Below are 17,407 nucleotides of genomic sequence, written 5' to 3'. Positions count from 1 at the left end.
TGACCGAATTCTAAACAGATCAAGCAAGGGCCGAGATAATAGGCCGGCCTACCGCCTGAGGTATTGGGGCGGCTCAGGGCCTCCACCTAGGGTCAACTTAGACCCTAACAAAGAGAGATAAGGCTTCATGCTCGATAAGGATGAAGAAGGATAGGGCTGACCGAGCGATAAGGCCTAACAATTCAATCAGATCGGTCAAGTTCATTCTATTTAATCAAAGATCAAATCAAAGTACAAGTAATTTACAGCAATCGAAGATAGCCAAATCTAGTGAAATCCAACACGACTAGGATGCCAGCAAAGGCCAGGTAAAAGTCAATATGTTGAAAGGTCACAAGTGAGCCAATCCTAAACCTCCTATTTAGGCTAATCTGGAGTCCACAAAGTAAAGACTCAGAACCCTCCACTGAGCCCCAGATCATGTAGAGAGAGAAAGAATGTGTGTGTGAGAGAGAGAGAAAGCTTCTCTCTCTAACCAAGGAAAACGAAGGAAGAGGGTGGTTGTGGGTTGTGCTCGAGGTCAGAGACCTATGGTCGGACAACAGGCGACCGGCGGCGACTGGTTGCTGGCAGCACTAAAACGGATCAAAATAGGAGTTCCAACTACCTAAACCATGGATCCAATGCGTCTCGGTGGCCGAAGCTCTGGCCATAGCTTCCAGCCACTACAAGGGATCAATAAAAGTCTTCAGCAATAAGCACCGGCTACAAAGCCAGCTGGAATCGAATGAAAATAGGATTGGTTTTCAAAAATAGACGAAAATAGGGTGTTGCCCTTCTCGCCAAATTTCAACGATCACCGCCTAGAAATCGATGTTTCAAAAAGTCAAAGAAGAGGAGGGGAGTAGCTCGAAGGTGTCAGGGTCCTTATCAGTTTTTCTACGACAATTAGCCGTGGAGACGGTGCTAAGGTAGTCGACGTTCGAAGAAAAGACTTCGATGGAAAATCTCTTTCCTCCAATGTGTGACACGCGCCTTCCTTTTTTTTTTTTTTTTTTGGAGAAACTAAAGGACTTCTGGGCCGGCCAAATGGGCCTGGCCAGTTCGTAATCACTCTAAAAGGGCCCGGTTATTACAGAAATCCCGAGCGCTCCACTCGTGCCTCGCTTTTTCCCTCGTCCCTCCCCAAAACCCTCCTCTCTTCCTCCTTCGCGAGCAAGAATGGCTGAAGAAAAGGTAAAGCCGGTGAAGAGGGAAGAGGAGGAAGTGGACGACGACGATGATAATGTCCCCATCGCCGCTTCCAGTGCGAAGCCCGTAAAGAAAAAAGAACCCAAGGAGGAGGAGGAGGACGACGATCTTCCTCTTGTCCTCTCCAAGAACAAGAAGAGGAAACACGATGCGCCCTCCAAGCCCAAGAAAGAAAAGCTTGACGGAGAGGAGGATCAGAAGGTTTTCTCCTCTTTCTTATTGATGGATTTTTTTCTGGATAAATTTTCGTTCTTTTTCATGGTTTTGCGCTATCTTTCTTGGTTTTCGTTCAATTTGGTGGAAAAGATAAAGAAGATGGACGGGGGGAAAAGCAATGCAAGACCTTCTAAAGCAAAAAAAGATTTAGAAGAACAAGACGGGAAGGCTGATAAGGTTTTGTCTTATGTGGATTTCTTGCTTCTGTTTGGCATTGTGGTTTTGTTGATCTCTTAATCGATTTTCTTCTATTCTTTTTTGAAGGAGAAGAAGAAGAAGAAAAAGAAGAAGGAAGAGGAGCGTAAGGTGGTCGGGAAGAAGGGCAGGGGGGCTGCTTCTCCATCGAAGGAGAAGAAGGAGAAGAAGGTGTATGATTTTCCAGGCCAGAAGCACAACCCACCGGAGGAAGTATGTCTTCCTTGCCTTCTTTGTTTTCTTGTAAACGGCATTAATTGATTTCAGGTTTTTGCCTAAGGTGAGTTTTCTTTTTATTTCGTTGAAATGCAGCGTGACCCGTTGAGGATTTTCTATGAGACGCTGTACCAGCAGGTGCCTAACAGCGAGATGGCCGCATTCTGGTGAGCAGATTTATTTTCTTGTGCTCATAGAACATTTTCCTTGACTATTTATTAGCCGAAAAGAGATAGTTTTATAGCTAAATATTCTATAAAGGATATAATAGACTTGGTTGAAACAGGTCAATATGTTATGGTGATATTTGTTGTTTGAATTAAATCCTTTCTGGTTTCTTGCTTGCAGCTGTTGCTACTGTTTCTGTATTGTTATACATGGTGCTAAATTACTTATTCATGAAGAAAATTCTTTCATTTTCACATCCTTCTTTGTCATTATGCTGTCACTACATAAGGGTAATTGAAGAATATTTTGGATCAGGATGGTTAGTCAAACTAGCAGTTAACCTCACCTATCTTCTAGAGTCATAATTATTATCATCATTGTGATGCACAGACAACTTATCATGGTGAAAAATTTTCTTGATAAACATTTCTCATCACTAATGTGACCTGTGAAATGGATGCCTTCTTCATAAGAAAATATAGCATAGCATCTTATTGTGCCTAAAGCTGTAAAATGATCTTAAGTCAACTGACTGAGGCTATGATAAGATCTTGTTAGATAATGATATCACAACTGTTCGATGTTTTCCGAGGTTTTTATCAAACCATAACCTGCAAAGGGTCTTTGGTAAACTTCCCTAGTTCACTTAATTTGAAAAACCTGATGAACCATTTCTGATTAAGGTAACTTTCATGAGATTCATTATTGTTGCGACTTGTGAACCTGAAAATGTAATAAATCCCATCAGTACTTCCAACAAAGATCTAACTTTCTGATCTCGTCCCAGGATCTCCCCATGGAGAGCCTTCAAAACTGGAAATCATATTTTTCATGATTGCCTTGACTACTTTTTCTGTTATGAATAGATTGATACAAAACTTTGTATTGATACCTATATAACTGAAGTGATTAAGGGAACCCTGTATCGATGTTGTTGCTGAACCATATGTTGCATTTTTTTTCCCTCTTTCATGTATTTTTTCCTCTTTTTAAATTACTGAACTTATTGTGTAGAAAATGGTCCAATATTCAGTCCTCCAATTACAGTTCACATTCTATTTGATTTGACAAGACATTGTGATATCTATTCTTGCCTAACCTTGCTGTTGATTTAAACAGTAAGATGAAGTAATTAATAAATACAAGAGAAAGAACATATTTACCATTCCTTAATATTTCTCTCTTTAATAAATAAAAACCTTTAATATTAGTTTTAACATTACTATGCACATTAGAAGTTTTACTGCATTTGTAAAGTCCATTGCCGAATCTCTTCACGTTCTGATTTCAATCAGCAAGAGGATAACTATTGTATTAGAGGGAGATAAAAATACATGAAAGGAGGGGGAAGGTGGGGGAAGGAGTTGTAGCTATCAGTTAATGAATTAAAGTAGCTTTCGGCCTTAAGGCAAAGATAATTTGCTAAATTATTAAATATTTTGGTTGTAGTTGAACTCGGGGGACTGGTTAACCAATGCTGAAAGCAAAGCCAAGCTTGCCCATAAACTAGTTATCTTAGCTTGAAAGAATGGCCATGTAGATAAGCCATGTAAGAATTGAAAACTATTGAATTCTCATTAGAATTAGAGTATCAATTATCACGTTTGTTTTGCTTGGGGGTTATCAAGGTGCATGTAGTATGGCCTACCATATGAAAACTGAATGTGCATACATTTTGATATTATCACTAGAAGCTCATATAGTGATAGCACTACTCTGGGAGTCCTCTCACATATTCCATGTATTGCTTTTAGTGTTGGTTGGCATGGCATGATATGTATAATGGTAGTGCCTTTCCTGCATATGGCATTGGTTGCATACTAGTACTTGGCATGTTGCTGCGCCAATGCCAAGAGAGCACGCCACCGGCACATGATAGTTTCCTCCTTGGTTCCATTTAATGTATTCTACAATATGAAGATCAACATCGGCCACTACTCTCGAAAGAGGTATTGCAACACCTATTTTATGAGGCTGAATTGAGAAGGTTTGATATAACTTCTTGGAGTCTAGGGCTCAAATTTGAGTATTGCTTTATTAATTTCAGATCTGTATTTAGTTTAATACTAAAATACTGCAATTATCTTCCATAAGGAGGGGGAAAGGGAGGTAGGAGAAGAGTAAAGTGGAGAAAGAAGAACGATGTGGAGTTCCTAAGAGAAAAGAATAGAAATGAGAGCAACAATAGCATGTTTAAGATAAGAAAGTACCCAATCTTGTTCAATTATGCAACATACTCTCTCCATACATCCACTGGACTCAATATACAGAAACCCTAACCAAGCATAATCAAAGCCAACTAACTATTCCCCAAATAGTGGGTGGTCCTTTGGGATTTTTATAAGAGATAGATGTTGTTAGAAGAGGGCATATAGATGCACAAGAGATATAGGGTGTCCCTCCCTCATTTTCTCTCTTTTTTTGGGGGGTGTCCTGACCAATATCTGGGCCCCACAATTATTACTATGCCCCATAGTTGTGTGTCCTTCCAACCCCTATATATATATATATATATATATATATATATATGCAGGTTTCCTTCTAGGCCCTTCTTGTGCCTTCTTGGGCTGAAAGCTGAAATTTGACACCAATTTGAAGAGTTGAAATTTGGTTGAGAGTCAAAAATGTTCTCAATTTTTGATGGATCATAACTTGATTGGTAATGCTGATCTGATACTAGATATGGGTTGTTGATTGATATTTGAGAGATGGTAAGTATTTGTTATTATTGAGGGGAAGATGGGTGGGTTTAGGTGGAAGGGGAGATTTCTCATCTTCATAAACCTGATATTTGTCAAATCTTGGTTTTGTTTATCTAGAAACCATATGGATTAATGATGGAAGGTTGATCACATTTGTATGAGCATGTGGTTGGTATTTGGACATCTCTCTTAATTTTCCCCACTTACGAGATGCCAAAAGTTAACCATAAAGAATTTCAATTAGAGAAAGTTTCAACCCTACTATTAATTGCAAAAGGAGAGACCCTTATGCTAACCTACTCTTTTTTTTTTCTTTGTTGGAGGGAGGGATGGATTTTGAAGTGGAGTCTGAAACTTCTTACATGGGGACATGCATTGCCCTAGCCAAGAAGGCAACCTATTACTTCATTGGTGAAAACCTTCATTATGTTGTAAGAATTTTACTTCTATTGCAAGGAAATGTAGAGTGCATAACCAACAGCATTTAATGTTCTGAGCCCTAGATTGAAATGGTTAGTGAGTCAAAACCAATAATCCCTTTAACTCAATGTTTGCTGTACCACCTCAAACCATCTAGTTCGAGGCCCGTACCGACCCATATCAAACTAAATTGTACAATACTACCCAATACCACCCAAAATCAGGGTGCATACTTTACCATATTGACTTGTACTGCCCGGTTTCGAGTAGTACTGTGATAAAAAGAGCAAAGAAGGGTCGGAAGCTGTCTCGATACGAGGCGCATACCATACTATACTGAACCAGTAATGTAATGGTATGGTTCTGTGACCGAGATTGCGGACATTGCTTCAACTCTTACTATAAATTGTAGATTAAGAAGCTTACACTTTCTGTCCGGTAATATGAGTGGCATCTTGGTTTAAATAAGAACAAAATTAAGAGGGGAAGAAGATCGGCCAAACCTATCTCTATCAGCATTCCTTTAATCTAGTTGGTGAATTTGAATTGTAAGGTTTGTTTTGGTGTACGGAGCAATAATCCATATCAAGTAGGTCTCAATCTATTTATCCTTTCGCTCAAAATCATTGGGTGCCTCCATAAGTGCAAGATCATATCGTGGGTAACGTATTTTGATAAAATTTATATTCTTGCGGTTATTGATAGGGTAAAAACATAAAGTCATGTAGTGGTTGTCTCGTATGCTTTTTGGTCTTGGGTCAACAATATGCAATATTCATTGGAAAAACACGGCTAGAACTGACATAATATTGGAAAGTATGCTAATTGATCTCATGTTTGGAAACTTGCTAGAGCATGATCACTATAAAATGGTATCATTTTGAACCAAGCATTAAAGTATATCGGCTGCATGCTAGCCTGACACTAGCATGGTCAAGGTATACTGAACCGGCCGGTTCAGCACGTATCGTACCAGTCCTCCCCCTGACCGATATGGTACACGGGTGGAAAACGGTTCTGGAACCATTGGCACGCTGCCTTATCGATGCGAACCGGATCGGTTGGCATCGGTATGGCTACAGGATGCCACTGTGTGCGCGCCGTGGCCTAAAGTGGCCGACAGCCATAGCGCGCACGCTGTCGCCAATTCAGCGACAGTGCACACGCATTGTCCGCTCTTGCACACTATGGCCCAAAGTGGCCAACAGCCACAGCGCGAATTGGCGACAGCGCACACGCACTGTCCGCTCTCGCACACTGTGGCCCAAAGTGGCCGACAACCACAGCGCGCACACTGTCGCCATTCGGCGACAACGCACATGCCCTGTTCGCTTTTCCTTCCCGCCCATTCGGCTATAAAAGCCGAACGATTTGCTTCGAAGGGAAGGCCGAAGAAGGATAGCCGAATGATTTGCTATGAAGGAAAGACCGAAGGAGGAAAAAAATTGAGGTGAGAGAGCATTCTTCTCTTTCCAAAAAAAATCCAGAGAAGGCTAATTAAGGTATGGTTTTCTTTTCCCTATCTTTTTCCTTTGATATTTTTTAAGGGGTTTAGAAAAAATAGCTTAAAAATTACAAAATAAGAGGAGATCATGTCAAATTTTTCGATCTAGGCATGATTTTTTTATACATTGTAGATCTATGGAGGATGTGCATGTTGACATAAATATTTTTATTTTTTAGAATATTATTATTTAAAAATTATTTTAAATTTGAAATATAATAAAAAATATATTAGAAATAAATTTTTTTGAAAAAATAGTAGTACGTTCTACATAATTCAGAAGTAAGTTTTGAGGTAGAATTTTTTTTTGAATTTACAATAAATAAAGATTTTTTTAACTAGAAATTATAAAAATTTAAAAAATATTAAAAAAATTATTGTTCTCGTAAGAATGGAGCCATCAAGGAAAACTAACCTCCAACAGCCTGATATTGGGTGGAAGAATGGGCAAATGCTCGAGGCTCGACACTAGTTTCAGTGCAACTGGTGCGACAAGTGCTTCAAGGGAGGAGGGGTAATCAGGTTGAAGCAGCACTTAGTTGGTAATTTCGGTGAGGTAGTTACGTGCCCCAAATGTCCACTGGAGATTCGGGTGCTGATGAGCAAGAACCTCGCTGAAATCAAAGAAGCGAAGGAGAGGGCTGCTAAGAAGAAGGTGGAGGTGGAACACCGAGCAGCAGAACCACCTTTCTATCGCATCAGGGAGTCAGAGGAGGTCGAGAATCTAGATGAGGAGGAACAGATCCAGACTGCCATGTAGGCAAGTTTGGATGATCAGTGGCCAAGCATAGGGCTCGACTTGGGCCCTTGTTCTACGAGTCGGATTTTGGTTTTGGGATGAGCAGGCAAGATTCAGAGTTTATGAGAACATTCTCAATTAGGAAGGGCGTCCGCAGAGGCGGTGGTTGGATTGCATCTATCCTGAATTTTTTATGATGGCCGAAAGAAGTCATCCAGAGGGATTCCACCAGGAGCGTCCATCCATGATTTAGATCCGCATTCCTTTTTCAGTAAAGAATCGAAGCAGTAGAGGGTTGACTCAATGCTGAAGAAGGATAAGAAGAAGGATATGTGGCAAGCTATTGGATTCTGGTTCCACTTCAGCCATATTTTAGCGAATGTAGCATACAATACGTACTACATATCTGCCATTTCCGCCATACAGACTGTCGGTCCCAGTGTAGATCTTTGAGGCTCAAAAGACATCTACGACGAGCTTCTTGACAGCAATAAGAAGCTGAAGAAATGGATTACTTCCTACAAGAACAAGTGACCCACATATGGACTGACTGTGATGTGTGATGGTTGGACCGGTCCTATCAGGCGGAGCATCATTAACTTTTTGACATACTGTGATACGAAGACTTTTTTCTACAAGTCTATTGATGCTTCGGATCAGGTGCACGACTCCACGTACATTCTCAAACTTATAGAGGAGGTGATTGATCAGGTAGGAGAGAAGAATATCGTGCAGGTCATTACTAATAATGGGCTGCAATATAAGGCCGCCGGAGAGATCTTGATGGATCGGCAGTCACATATTTTTTGGACCCCATGTGCTGCACATTGTATTGACCTTATGCTGATGGACATTGGAAAGATTCGTAGGGTGCAACATATGGTGGAGACAGCCCAATGCATCACTAGGAGTATATCAACATTATTGAGTGGCGGTGGAGAGCCCAAATAGGTAAAAAATTATATCTAGCAGGTAAACAAGAACATTGATAATTATACTGATGGATGTACTTGTATAATTTTACTAAGACAGTCTTGTCAATGTACATCATACTACCTGAACCCTCGGTTTTAGTGCAACGCATCTGAAATTGGTATGAATGACGAACTTCTAGAGGCTCTGCGTAATGTTATTTACAAGATAGAGTCTGATTCAGAAGTCGCGACGTCATGTCTAAAAGAGGTAATTATGATTTAGTAGTATGTGTAAGTATACTGGCATCTTCTATTATTAACATAGTACAACATGCTTCTTTTTTACAGACCAAATTATTTAGAGAGGGCAGCAACAGCTTTGGACAGCGAGCAGCTGTCGTGAATAAGACAACTATGAATCCAGGTACGTTCCACATCAGGAAGACATTGACTTGGCATTACATGGTTACTAATATGACACTATCATATATGTAATTTTTTTCAATATTTTTTGCAGCTGAATGGTGGATTCATTTTGGCAGGTCCGCAAAAATATTTTAAGCGGATAGCTAATCGGATTCTCTCCCAAACGATCTCCTCGAGTGGCTATGAGCGCAACTGGTCCACCTTTGCCCTCATCGATAGCAAATAGAGGAACCGTTTGACACAAAAATGCCTCAACGACCTTGTTTATGTGCACTACAATCTGTGGTTGAGGCTAAAATATATTCAGAAGAAAGTGGAGCTCAAGTATACAGATCCGATCTATAAAGCTTTCACAGATGATGACATGATCCTATGCTCGACCAACAGCAGGATCCCAAGCTTGACGAGCCAGGATCGCCTTCACGACCAGCCGACTTCATAGCCAGCGAGGCTAGGGTCAATCCAGAGCAATGGGCTGAGTGCAATATTCCACGCACTCCCACACCTGATCAGCCGCAGCTAGAGGGGAGCCAATCACTTGGATCCTGGTACGAGACACTCTCTCAGTGAGATGATCAAAAGATACTCAGACGAGGACACTATGGTATCCAGTCGACTCGGTTAGGAGGGCGTTACAGCCAGACAGAGAGGGGCACGAATGGTAAGAAGACAGTTGCCCAATAAACCAAAAAAGAAAAACAAAAGGCCCCAATGGAGAGTGTCGAGGAGACTTGGAGCAACAAGGATAAAAGTTCTGGTGGTGATGGATCTACCAACCATGGAGGGAGTGGAGAACAGTATGGTACTACTCATGAGATATAGTCCGAGGTTGGTCTTCGATTCACCGGTGAGTTCTAGTTTATGCATGCTACATAGGATAGGGACTACGGTCGACCATCTGATAGAGCTCACGAGGATACCATCGCATATAGAAGACGGGCTCCTTGAGATTGTTCACAAGGACCGGATGCAGCTGCAGATGATCTTGCATGTGGAGTAGGATCCATAAACGTATCAAGTTCCGAGTTGTATGCTGGATCTTATTATTCGCAGCCTTAGGCAACTTATAACCCATACGAATATGAATATGGATATGGTGCGTCAGAGGCATCTTCCGGTGGCTACTACCCTACGCAGCTCGGAGCATCACACGGGTCGGATTTTGCTGCTGCCATATTTGGATGGGCCTCTATATAGTCAGAAGACACCTCTCAAACTCAGAGCATAAGCGAGAGATCCGACAGTTCTTATAATGTGGTGCGCGTTCCTTCTAGTTGGCTTGATCTGCCTCCTCATGATTTTACTTATGATCCGGATATTTACGAGGGTCATCGCCACTCAATCCGATTTTAGATATCCGAGAGTGCTTTAAATGTATGTATTTGGTTGTATCTTAATTTGGAGATATTTTATGCTCTTCATTTTATGACTTGTATTATTTGAAAGTAATAAGACGCATCATCTAGCTTAATTAAACCTTAAACATAAACATAAAAACATAAAAACATAAAAAAACATGGAAAAAAAGAACAAAAGAAATCAAATTTGACTTAATTTCATAGAAAAAGATCCAAAAGAGAGAGAACTCCCAAAAGAAAAAAAAACAACGCTGTAGCCGAAATCCGGCCGAACCAACCGAACTGTTTCACCACCAGTACACCGACCGATACCTGTTCGGTGTACCTAAAGCATGGTACTTAAGTCTTAAGGTGCTCTGTCATGCCATTTCATGCTAGTTCGTGGCATGTGCTGGAACAGGAGCATGCCAATTGATGGCATGCTGCCGGTATGGTGAGGCATTATTAGTATGGATTTCAATACAACCTTACACATTCAACTTTGCATAGAATTTGTTTTTGGGGATGGATTTCTTATAAATGGAATGTTTATATTCACACGATAATGTTTTTATTTTAAGCTAAGTAAAGAATTTTTTGGACAGCATCTTGTACTAAGAGTGTTGCTTTAAATAGGTTGTCAATGTATTTGTTGATTTGGTTTGGGTCGAGGCCAACCTTCTATACCAGCATGTCAAGGATTGACCAGGGGCTGACTGGCCATCAGCTTCGCACTATTCTACCTGTATTTGTTAGTAGGTTGACCCATCTGATCTGCTTGGCCTGCTTAATTTGCCTTATAGAGAGATCAAGCAAAACCCTGATTCCCATAGTTATTCATTGGTGAAAAGAGGGATCAAAGGAATTGACTTTTGCATTGTTTGAAATCACACGGAGTGGGAAAACATGAATTACTTTGTTTGTTTTGCACTATTGATGGTGAAGGCCGAATCGCAGGAAGCTACTGCATTTATCAAAGTACCCCTCCTTGCCTCAAAAATAAAAGGAAAAACTTGGCATAATATGAGTTTTTTTTCCAGTAAAAAGTCAATAGAATTTCACGGAATGGCTCTCACTTTCTCGCATGGAGTTTGCAGACAGTCCTAGCTGATGTTACTTGTCTTCTTGGTCGTTGCAATTGCAGCAAAACATCCTCTTTATTCTATAGTTTTTTTGTTGATGAAGTATTTCACTCTGGTCTTGTAGCTTTTGTTGGATTTACAATATTTATTTGACCAATCTTCTCTGCTCTACAGATTCCTTCATCTCATAAATGTTATTAGCCTCTGTTTGTTTCTGCTCTTTCCATATTCTTGTCTAGTCTTAGAAGATCTCTCACCATATGATGTCTAGGAAGCAAAATGCCTCTGAATTTTGAATTCTAGATTTAAAACTTTTTAATGAGACAGATCATAAATGCTTAGTCGGTGTGCTTGAAACAAGTACTATAATTGGGACAAGTATACCTCTATGTAAATCAATATTCAATATTCTGACCTAGGTTTTATTCTTTACTTTGTGCTTGAAGCAATAAAAAAAACCCTCCATATATCTAAGGATCAACAAATATATGAGGTTACTTTTTCCAAATCATTTGAACAATCTACTACTTTGAACGGATGATTAATGAATGACCTTGGATATTAAGGGCTGAGATGGTTACTTGTTAATCAAGTTAATGCAGAGATTTTTCTCTTATAGTTACAGAAAAAGTTGTGAAATATGTACATTCATGGGAGTCTTAAGAAGGCCCATAAATTCTTTATTTCATCACTGTGCAACACTCTAAGGGGTATGGATCTTCGTATAGCCAAAATTTAAGAAGTATGTCATCAATTCAGTAATCATCAAGAGACCTTTCTTCAAAATATCAAACTTATCTGTGATAATAAAAGATTTTATGATCATGATTTGGTGGTTATCATAGTGAAGAAAGCATAGTAGATATTTGATATTTAGAGCCCTATAAGGACAGTTCCAAGTGGTATACTATAAAATATGCTGTTCTTTTTAGCCAAGACAAGACTGAGTTGCAAGCTCATATGGAGTGGAAGGCTTGATGTTCCATTGGCATATCCAGAATGGCCCTTTGGAGTTAGATGATGCTATATACAATGTAAATGTTGTGGACGTTTCTCAATCAAGTTGTAATAAAAAAGTTGGTTTTTGATGGCAAATTCCATCTGACATGGTGAACTATTGTCTTTGCGCAACTGCAAAGGATATCCATATCTATAATATGTAGATCGAATGAAGGTTTGCTTTCATGACCAACACCATGATGTGGACTGTTGATCTAGTCAGGTACGAAAAGAGTAGCAAAGAGAATCCTACACCTGTTGCTTTAACTGGAAAATTTCAACACATTTCCATCCCGTTCTATATGTTGATCTTGCTAAGGAAGCCCCTATCTTTACCTAAGAAACAAAGGACATAATGAGCTTGGTGATAACAATGAGTTGTTTTGTGCAAAAGGTAGTACTAGAACAATGCCTTGTGCATGGCTAGAGTCTAATATTTAGGTTCAAACTGGTGGTCATATATGGTAGGAAGCCATATAACCTTGTTATCGATGGCAGTTTGCTGGGAAATATCTCCCCTGAGCTTCTATAAAAACTCAAGCAAAAGCAACACATGAAAAGAGGTCATATCAGTTGTCATGAGACACTGATCATCAACAGTTATGATCATGAAATTACTTACTCAGCTTCTTTATTTTAATATCATATGTTGATTGAGTTTTATGTAATTTGATGTCTATTTGTTAGATAAATCTTCTATGGATGTATATGATAAAGGAGGAACTCATGATGGAAGGGGCAGCACATTACCATCAGGGAACAAAGATAATTCTCATGCCTATGCAACTAGAAAAAGAGCAGCACATCGTTATTCTTAGCTGGAAGACTCCTGATGGATTTAATCTATACTCAGCTGCCAAGGTGAATTCATTATGGTCAAACATGCCAGATCCAGATTTAGGTTGTAAAAAATGGGTGGAGTAGCGCCAAGTAACAGCATCTTCACACGATCAACATGTTACTTAATGACGAGCATTATGCAGTATGCACTGAAGTAAATGGGTTTATTTTAGCTTGGCAGAGTGGGCTTGTTTAGTTGGTTTCAGTATTTATTTATGAATTTTCTGGATCATGAGGATTCTGATGCAGAGGTCTTAAACACCTTTCTTCTTTTGTAAGAAATATCCACAAGAGTCATAGTTAAACTATCTTAAGATGGTATACTGGTGTCATTAGTTTTGGGGCTTAAGTGCATTTTTTTTGATCCTGCTTTATATGGGCTTTAGCAAGTGATAAACTTTGAAGCACAGTTTTGTTGAAATATTTAATGTATCATATGATTTTAACATGTAGACTTTCCGGCATACTTCTTTTCTCTCCAGGTATCTCTTCCTTCCAGCTCTCCATCCTCACATTTGAGTTTACATTGTTTTTCTTCTCTTTCCTAAGTGCATTGGGTTCAACAAACTGTAAAGCGACAGTTTCGCTTGTTTTTATCGCCCATACTCTTGACATTTTCAGCACCACTCGGTGATTTGTTTGTAATTCTCGACTGCTCCTTGTTTTAGCATTTTATACTTTTATTTTAGCTCTCAATTTATGCCTTCTTAATTAAAAAAAAACATGTGAGAACCTGCCAATTAACTTCAGAAAATGGAAGGGATAATTCCTCTCAACCTCATTCTGATCTTTCCCCACCCTTCTGTAGGATGATGGAGTGGGGCTTGCTTTCGTTGGAGGAAGCTAAGGAGGTTTATGAGAAGAAGCTGAAGAAGGCCCAGCAACAGAAGCTTGGGTCGCCTGTCAAGCCCGTCTCTGTTAAGAAAACAGCAACCGTCTCAGTCAAAAAAGTGAAGGGAACAGTCTCGAAGGCTGCAGTTATTGTGACAACGAAGCGAAAGGCCAGCGATTCAGAAGCAGATGATGATGAAGACTTCATTGTGCACAAGAAAACAATCAAGAAACAGAAGGTTTCTAGCTAGCATTGCTCCATCCGCTACTTGTTTTATTAGTTCCATGTTACCTTGTCGCTTCTTGCCATGTGCTACTGCACACAGGTCTTTGCCATAGAATAGTTTACTTTTCAAGGTGTAGAAGTTAAGAAAGCTTGGATATATGATGAATCCTACGATTTATATTATTCACTACCTACCGCAAGAAAGCTTGGGTACATGATGAATCTTAGGATTTATTATTCATTACCTACCGCAGATAGGAACTTGAAACTTCTAATAGCTACCATAGTCCTTTTGACCGGGCATGGAAGAATAGCTACATGGAGGTTATTTTCATCTTATAATGAATAGCGCTTTGACAACTAATGTTATAATTTATAACATCACTTTTTTTTTTTCACTTGATTAGAGGAGTCGTGCCTGGTAGAGGTTTAGTGACCTAGTGGGGGAAGTCACCGTGATATCCTTTAAATTTATGGGACTGCTAAGTTGTCATTAAACAATGTGGTAAAGAAAGCTTTTGCCTTCCTAGTGCAGTGCCACTATTATATGGCGAGGCTAAGGGAAAGCACATGCTTTGTATTGAAGGAGTCATTCATATGGTGGAAAAAAGAAATGATTCTATGTAGAGTGTGGTTTCTGATAACGAAGCAACCTTGAATTTTGTTGTCACCACCTTGGTTGAATGAATCCAGGGGCGACATCTTTGCAAGAATAATCTAAGGACTTTATGATCTTTTCTGCATGTCGCTTCAGTTTTCAAACAAAAAGATAATATAGAAGGAATTTGATGGCAACCTGTCTAAAGAGTGAACCTAATTCTGAATTACTTTTTCTTTTTTCTAATTTTTAATTTTGAATCAGGAGATCATTTGCCTCCCTGATTCACAACTCATCCACTACTTCAAAATTGGCTAATCGGTCTGCTCATTTATTGGTCTCTTTATTGGCAAACAGAATTTCTACATTTTATATTGCTACTAAACCCATATGGCCAGGAGGCTCTTTGACAGCAGAGTCTTCTCAGAAATGCTCGTGCCTTCAGTTTTTGTTGGGTTTTTTTTTTTTTTTTTTTTTTTTTTTGTATTTTTGCTATAAATTTGAGATTGATGGTAATCTAGTATGTAACCTGCGCTACGCGGCGGGGTTTAACTGGAACAAAAGAGAAAATACCGAATATATTATCAATCTTCGTTGACTGTAGGTTGTTCACTTGAACTGATATTAGAGTATTATTCAATTGTGAAGGTTTTGTAATGCAATAGAAATATAAATGATTGCAAAAATAACCAAACAAATGGCAAGACAATGATTGAACTAAAGTTACCTCCATCGTAATCTCTTTGCAGGTGGCGTTTTCAATAGTTTTCCATATGGGTTATGCGAAGTTATTTCAGAATTTTTTTTTCGGAAGCGAAAAAAGAAAGACTCCTAATTAAAATATGTTATTGGATTTTTTTTTTTGTAGGAGTGGTTTGCTGAAAAGGTTCATACTGCCACCAAGGTGGTAGCCTAGTGGTACTGGGCAGCAATTCTAACCACAAGGTCCCAAGTTCGAATCGCTGCGGCGACGATTAAATTGTGGACCGGAGCTCACTACTTTGGCCACTGCTTGGACTTGTGGTGTAGGACCGCTCTTGAACCGCTAGTAGCCGGGGTGGTGCCGGGTGTGACGTACTCACACGTGGAACTCGAGCCAGAGCTCAGAGGAGTAGCTGAGCCGGGCCTACGGGTGGGAAGGGTATGAGTAAAACCGGTCGGGGTGCCCAACACACAGCCATTTCTGCCCGCATCGAACATTCTCCTGGCGGGGCGGGGGCCCAGTGGGGCTGCTACGCGGGGGTGGGCTTGTCCCTTCCTCCCCCCTACCCCTTTTTTTTCATCAAAAAAAAAAAAAAAAAAGGTTCATACTGAATCTGTTTCTCGGGAGTTGAAAAAATAGATTCTTGTAGAATTAGAGATGAAAGTTCAGATGCAAAACTTCCATGTAAATTACCTAGCTAAGATTCACTTTTCTGAAAAATGTTGGTTACCTTGAAACTATAGCTATTATCATTAGAATTTTGTGAACGAACCATAATTTAGAAGATGCAGCCGTCATTGAAAATCTTTTTGATAACAGCTGGAAGAGTGCATCTGGGTTCATTTCAAGATTAAGTGTTGGGATGTCAATTAGTTGCTGAGCTAATTTTCTAAATATGATAAAATTTGCTATACCAGTACCATCTTCGACAATAGTGTTTAATTTATGGCTAGCAAGGTTAGATATATGACATTTATTTTTTTAATTAAAAAAATTTATCCATTTATAACAAATAAAATAGGATAATTAAGAAGATATTATGATTCTACCATGGCACTGAAGGTTGATCGTTTTTATGATATTAGTTGCACCAAAATTTGTCACTTTAAATTTTTATTGCAATCTTGCAACTCTAGCATGCTTTGCACAACCATAAAAGGTGTCAATTTCATTTAGATTTGCCTTACATGTGAGTTTCACCTCCTAAAAGAAAAAAGAATAATTTGAGTTTCTTGTGTGAATACATGATATTTCATAATTAAATTTCAGATTATACTTAAAAGTAATGTGGATTCAATTTTAGTAATTCTTTGGTTGTTTTTCTATTGGTGATAGCTTCATCCTGGGGATTAACAATAATTTGTTGCTCCTATTCCATAAATCTAATTAGAGCAACTAGTGCTTTTATCCTATACACAAATTTATAGGTATATTTAGATCATAATACATGATTCTAGTTTTTGTTCAATATATTATCGTAAATTTCTGTCATAACTTTTTTCGATACTTTATTATGTCCAACATCCCCATATCCATATAAAATCTTGATATCGAACTTGTTGATAAGCATATTTTTTTTTGTAGATACAGTGCATATAAAGTGCTTTAATAATCGTAAAATCGATTTTCTTAGTAGAAAATACTATAGAGAAAAAAAAAACTTTTATATATTTTTACAGTCATGTCCATCAAAATAAAAATAACTATGCCTTCTCTTTTCCTTTCACGAATAATATTTTGATTGACCTCTTTAGCAATTTGGCCTAGAAGGTGACAGATAACTTTTGCATGCTACAAATTAGATAAAATAGTTATGGACATTTAATAATATTGTACTATTTAAAGATAAGAAAAGATAGATGAATGAAAATATTTGCATATTATGATAATTGAAAAGAAAATTGAGTAGATATATGTTACTTTAGATTTTTCTATTTATAGAATCCAACTTTTGCTTGATATGGGTTTGCTCAAGAGATCCCACAGCTATGATATGACTAATAACATCTGCAAAATAAATAGACAAATATAGTCAAAATATTTTTTTAAAAAAATCATGAATAATGGTGAATAAAGTTTATGTATACCTGTTTAAAGGAA

General features: G+C 38.7%; 1 protein-coding gene across 1 annotated transcript; it reads left to right on the top strand.

Moving 5' to 3' along the window:
- The first annotated feature begins 1,082 nt into the window (after window positions 1-1,082).
- Window positions 1,083-14,219, top strand: LOC103719895 (ABC transporter F family member 4-like). Its single transcript, XM_008809377.4, has 5 exons — window positions 1,083-1,392; window positions 1,498-1,584; window positions 1,672-1,815; window positions 1,915-1,985; window positions 13,758-14,219. Exons 1-5 carry the CDS (start codon window positions 1,162-1,164, stop codon window positions 14,029-14,031), a joined length of 807 nt encoding a protein of 268 aa, XP_008807599.2. The 5' UTR covers window positions 1,083-1,161; the 3' UTR covers window positions 14,032-14,219.
- The last annotated feature ends 3,188 nt before the right edge of the window (window positions 14,220-17,407 follow it).

Source organism: Phoenix dactylifera, chromosome 2, assembly GCF_009389715.1.
Source record: "Phoenix dactylifera cultivar Barhee BC4 chromosome 2, palm_55x_up_171113_PBpolish2nd_filt_p, whole genome shotgun sequence".
Taxonomy (NCBI): domain Eukaryota; kingdom Viridiplantae; phylum Streptophyta; class Magnoliopsida; order Arecales; family Arecaceae; genus Phoenix; species Phoenix dactylifera.
The sequence above is the reverse complement of the archived record's forward strand: the minus strand, read 5'-3'. Positions and strand labels throughout refer to the sequence as shown.

What these genes read in the sequence shown, in the direction of transcription:
- LOC103719895 (XM_008809377.4), top strand. Translation starts at nt 1,162, where the DNA reads ATGGCTGAAGAAAAGGTAAAGCCGGTGAAGAGGGAAGAGGAGGAAGTG. An exon ending in AAGACGGGAAGGCTGATAAG is followed by an intron (nt 1,585 to 1,671) that starts GTTTTGTCTTAT and finishes TCTTTTTTGAAG; the next exon opens with GAGAAGAAGAAGAAGAAAAA. An exon ending in AGCACAACCCACCGGAGGAA is followed by an intron (nt 1,816 to 1,914) that starts GTATGTCTTCCT and finishes GTTGAAATGCAG; the next exon opens with CGTGACCCGTTGAGGATTTT.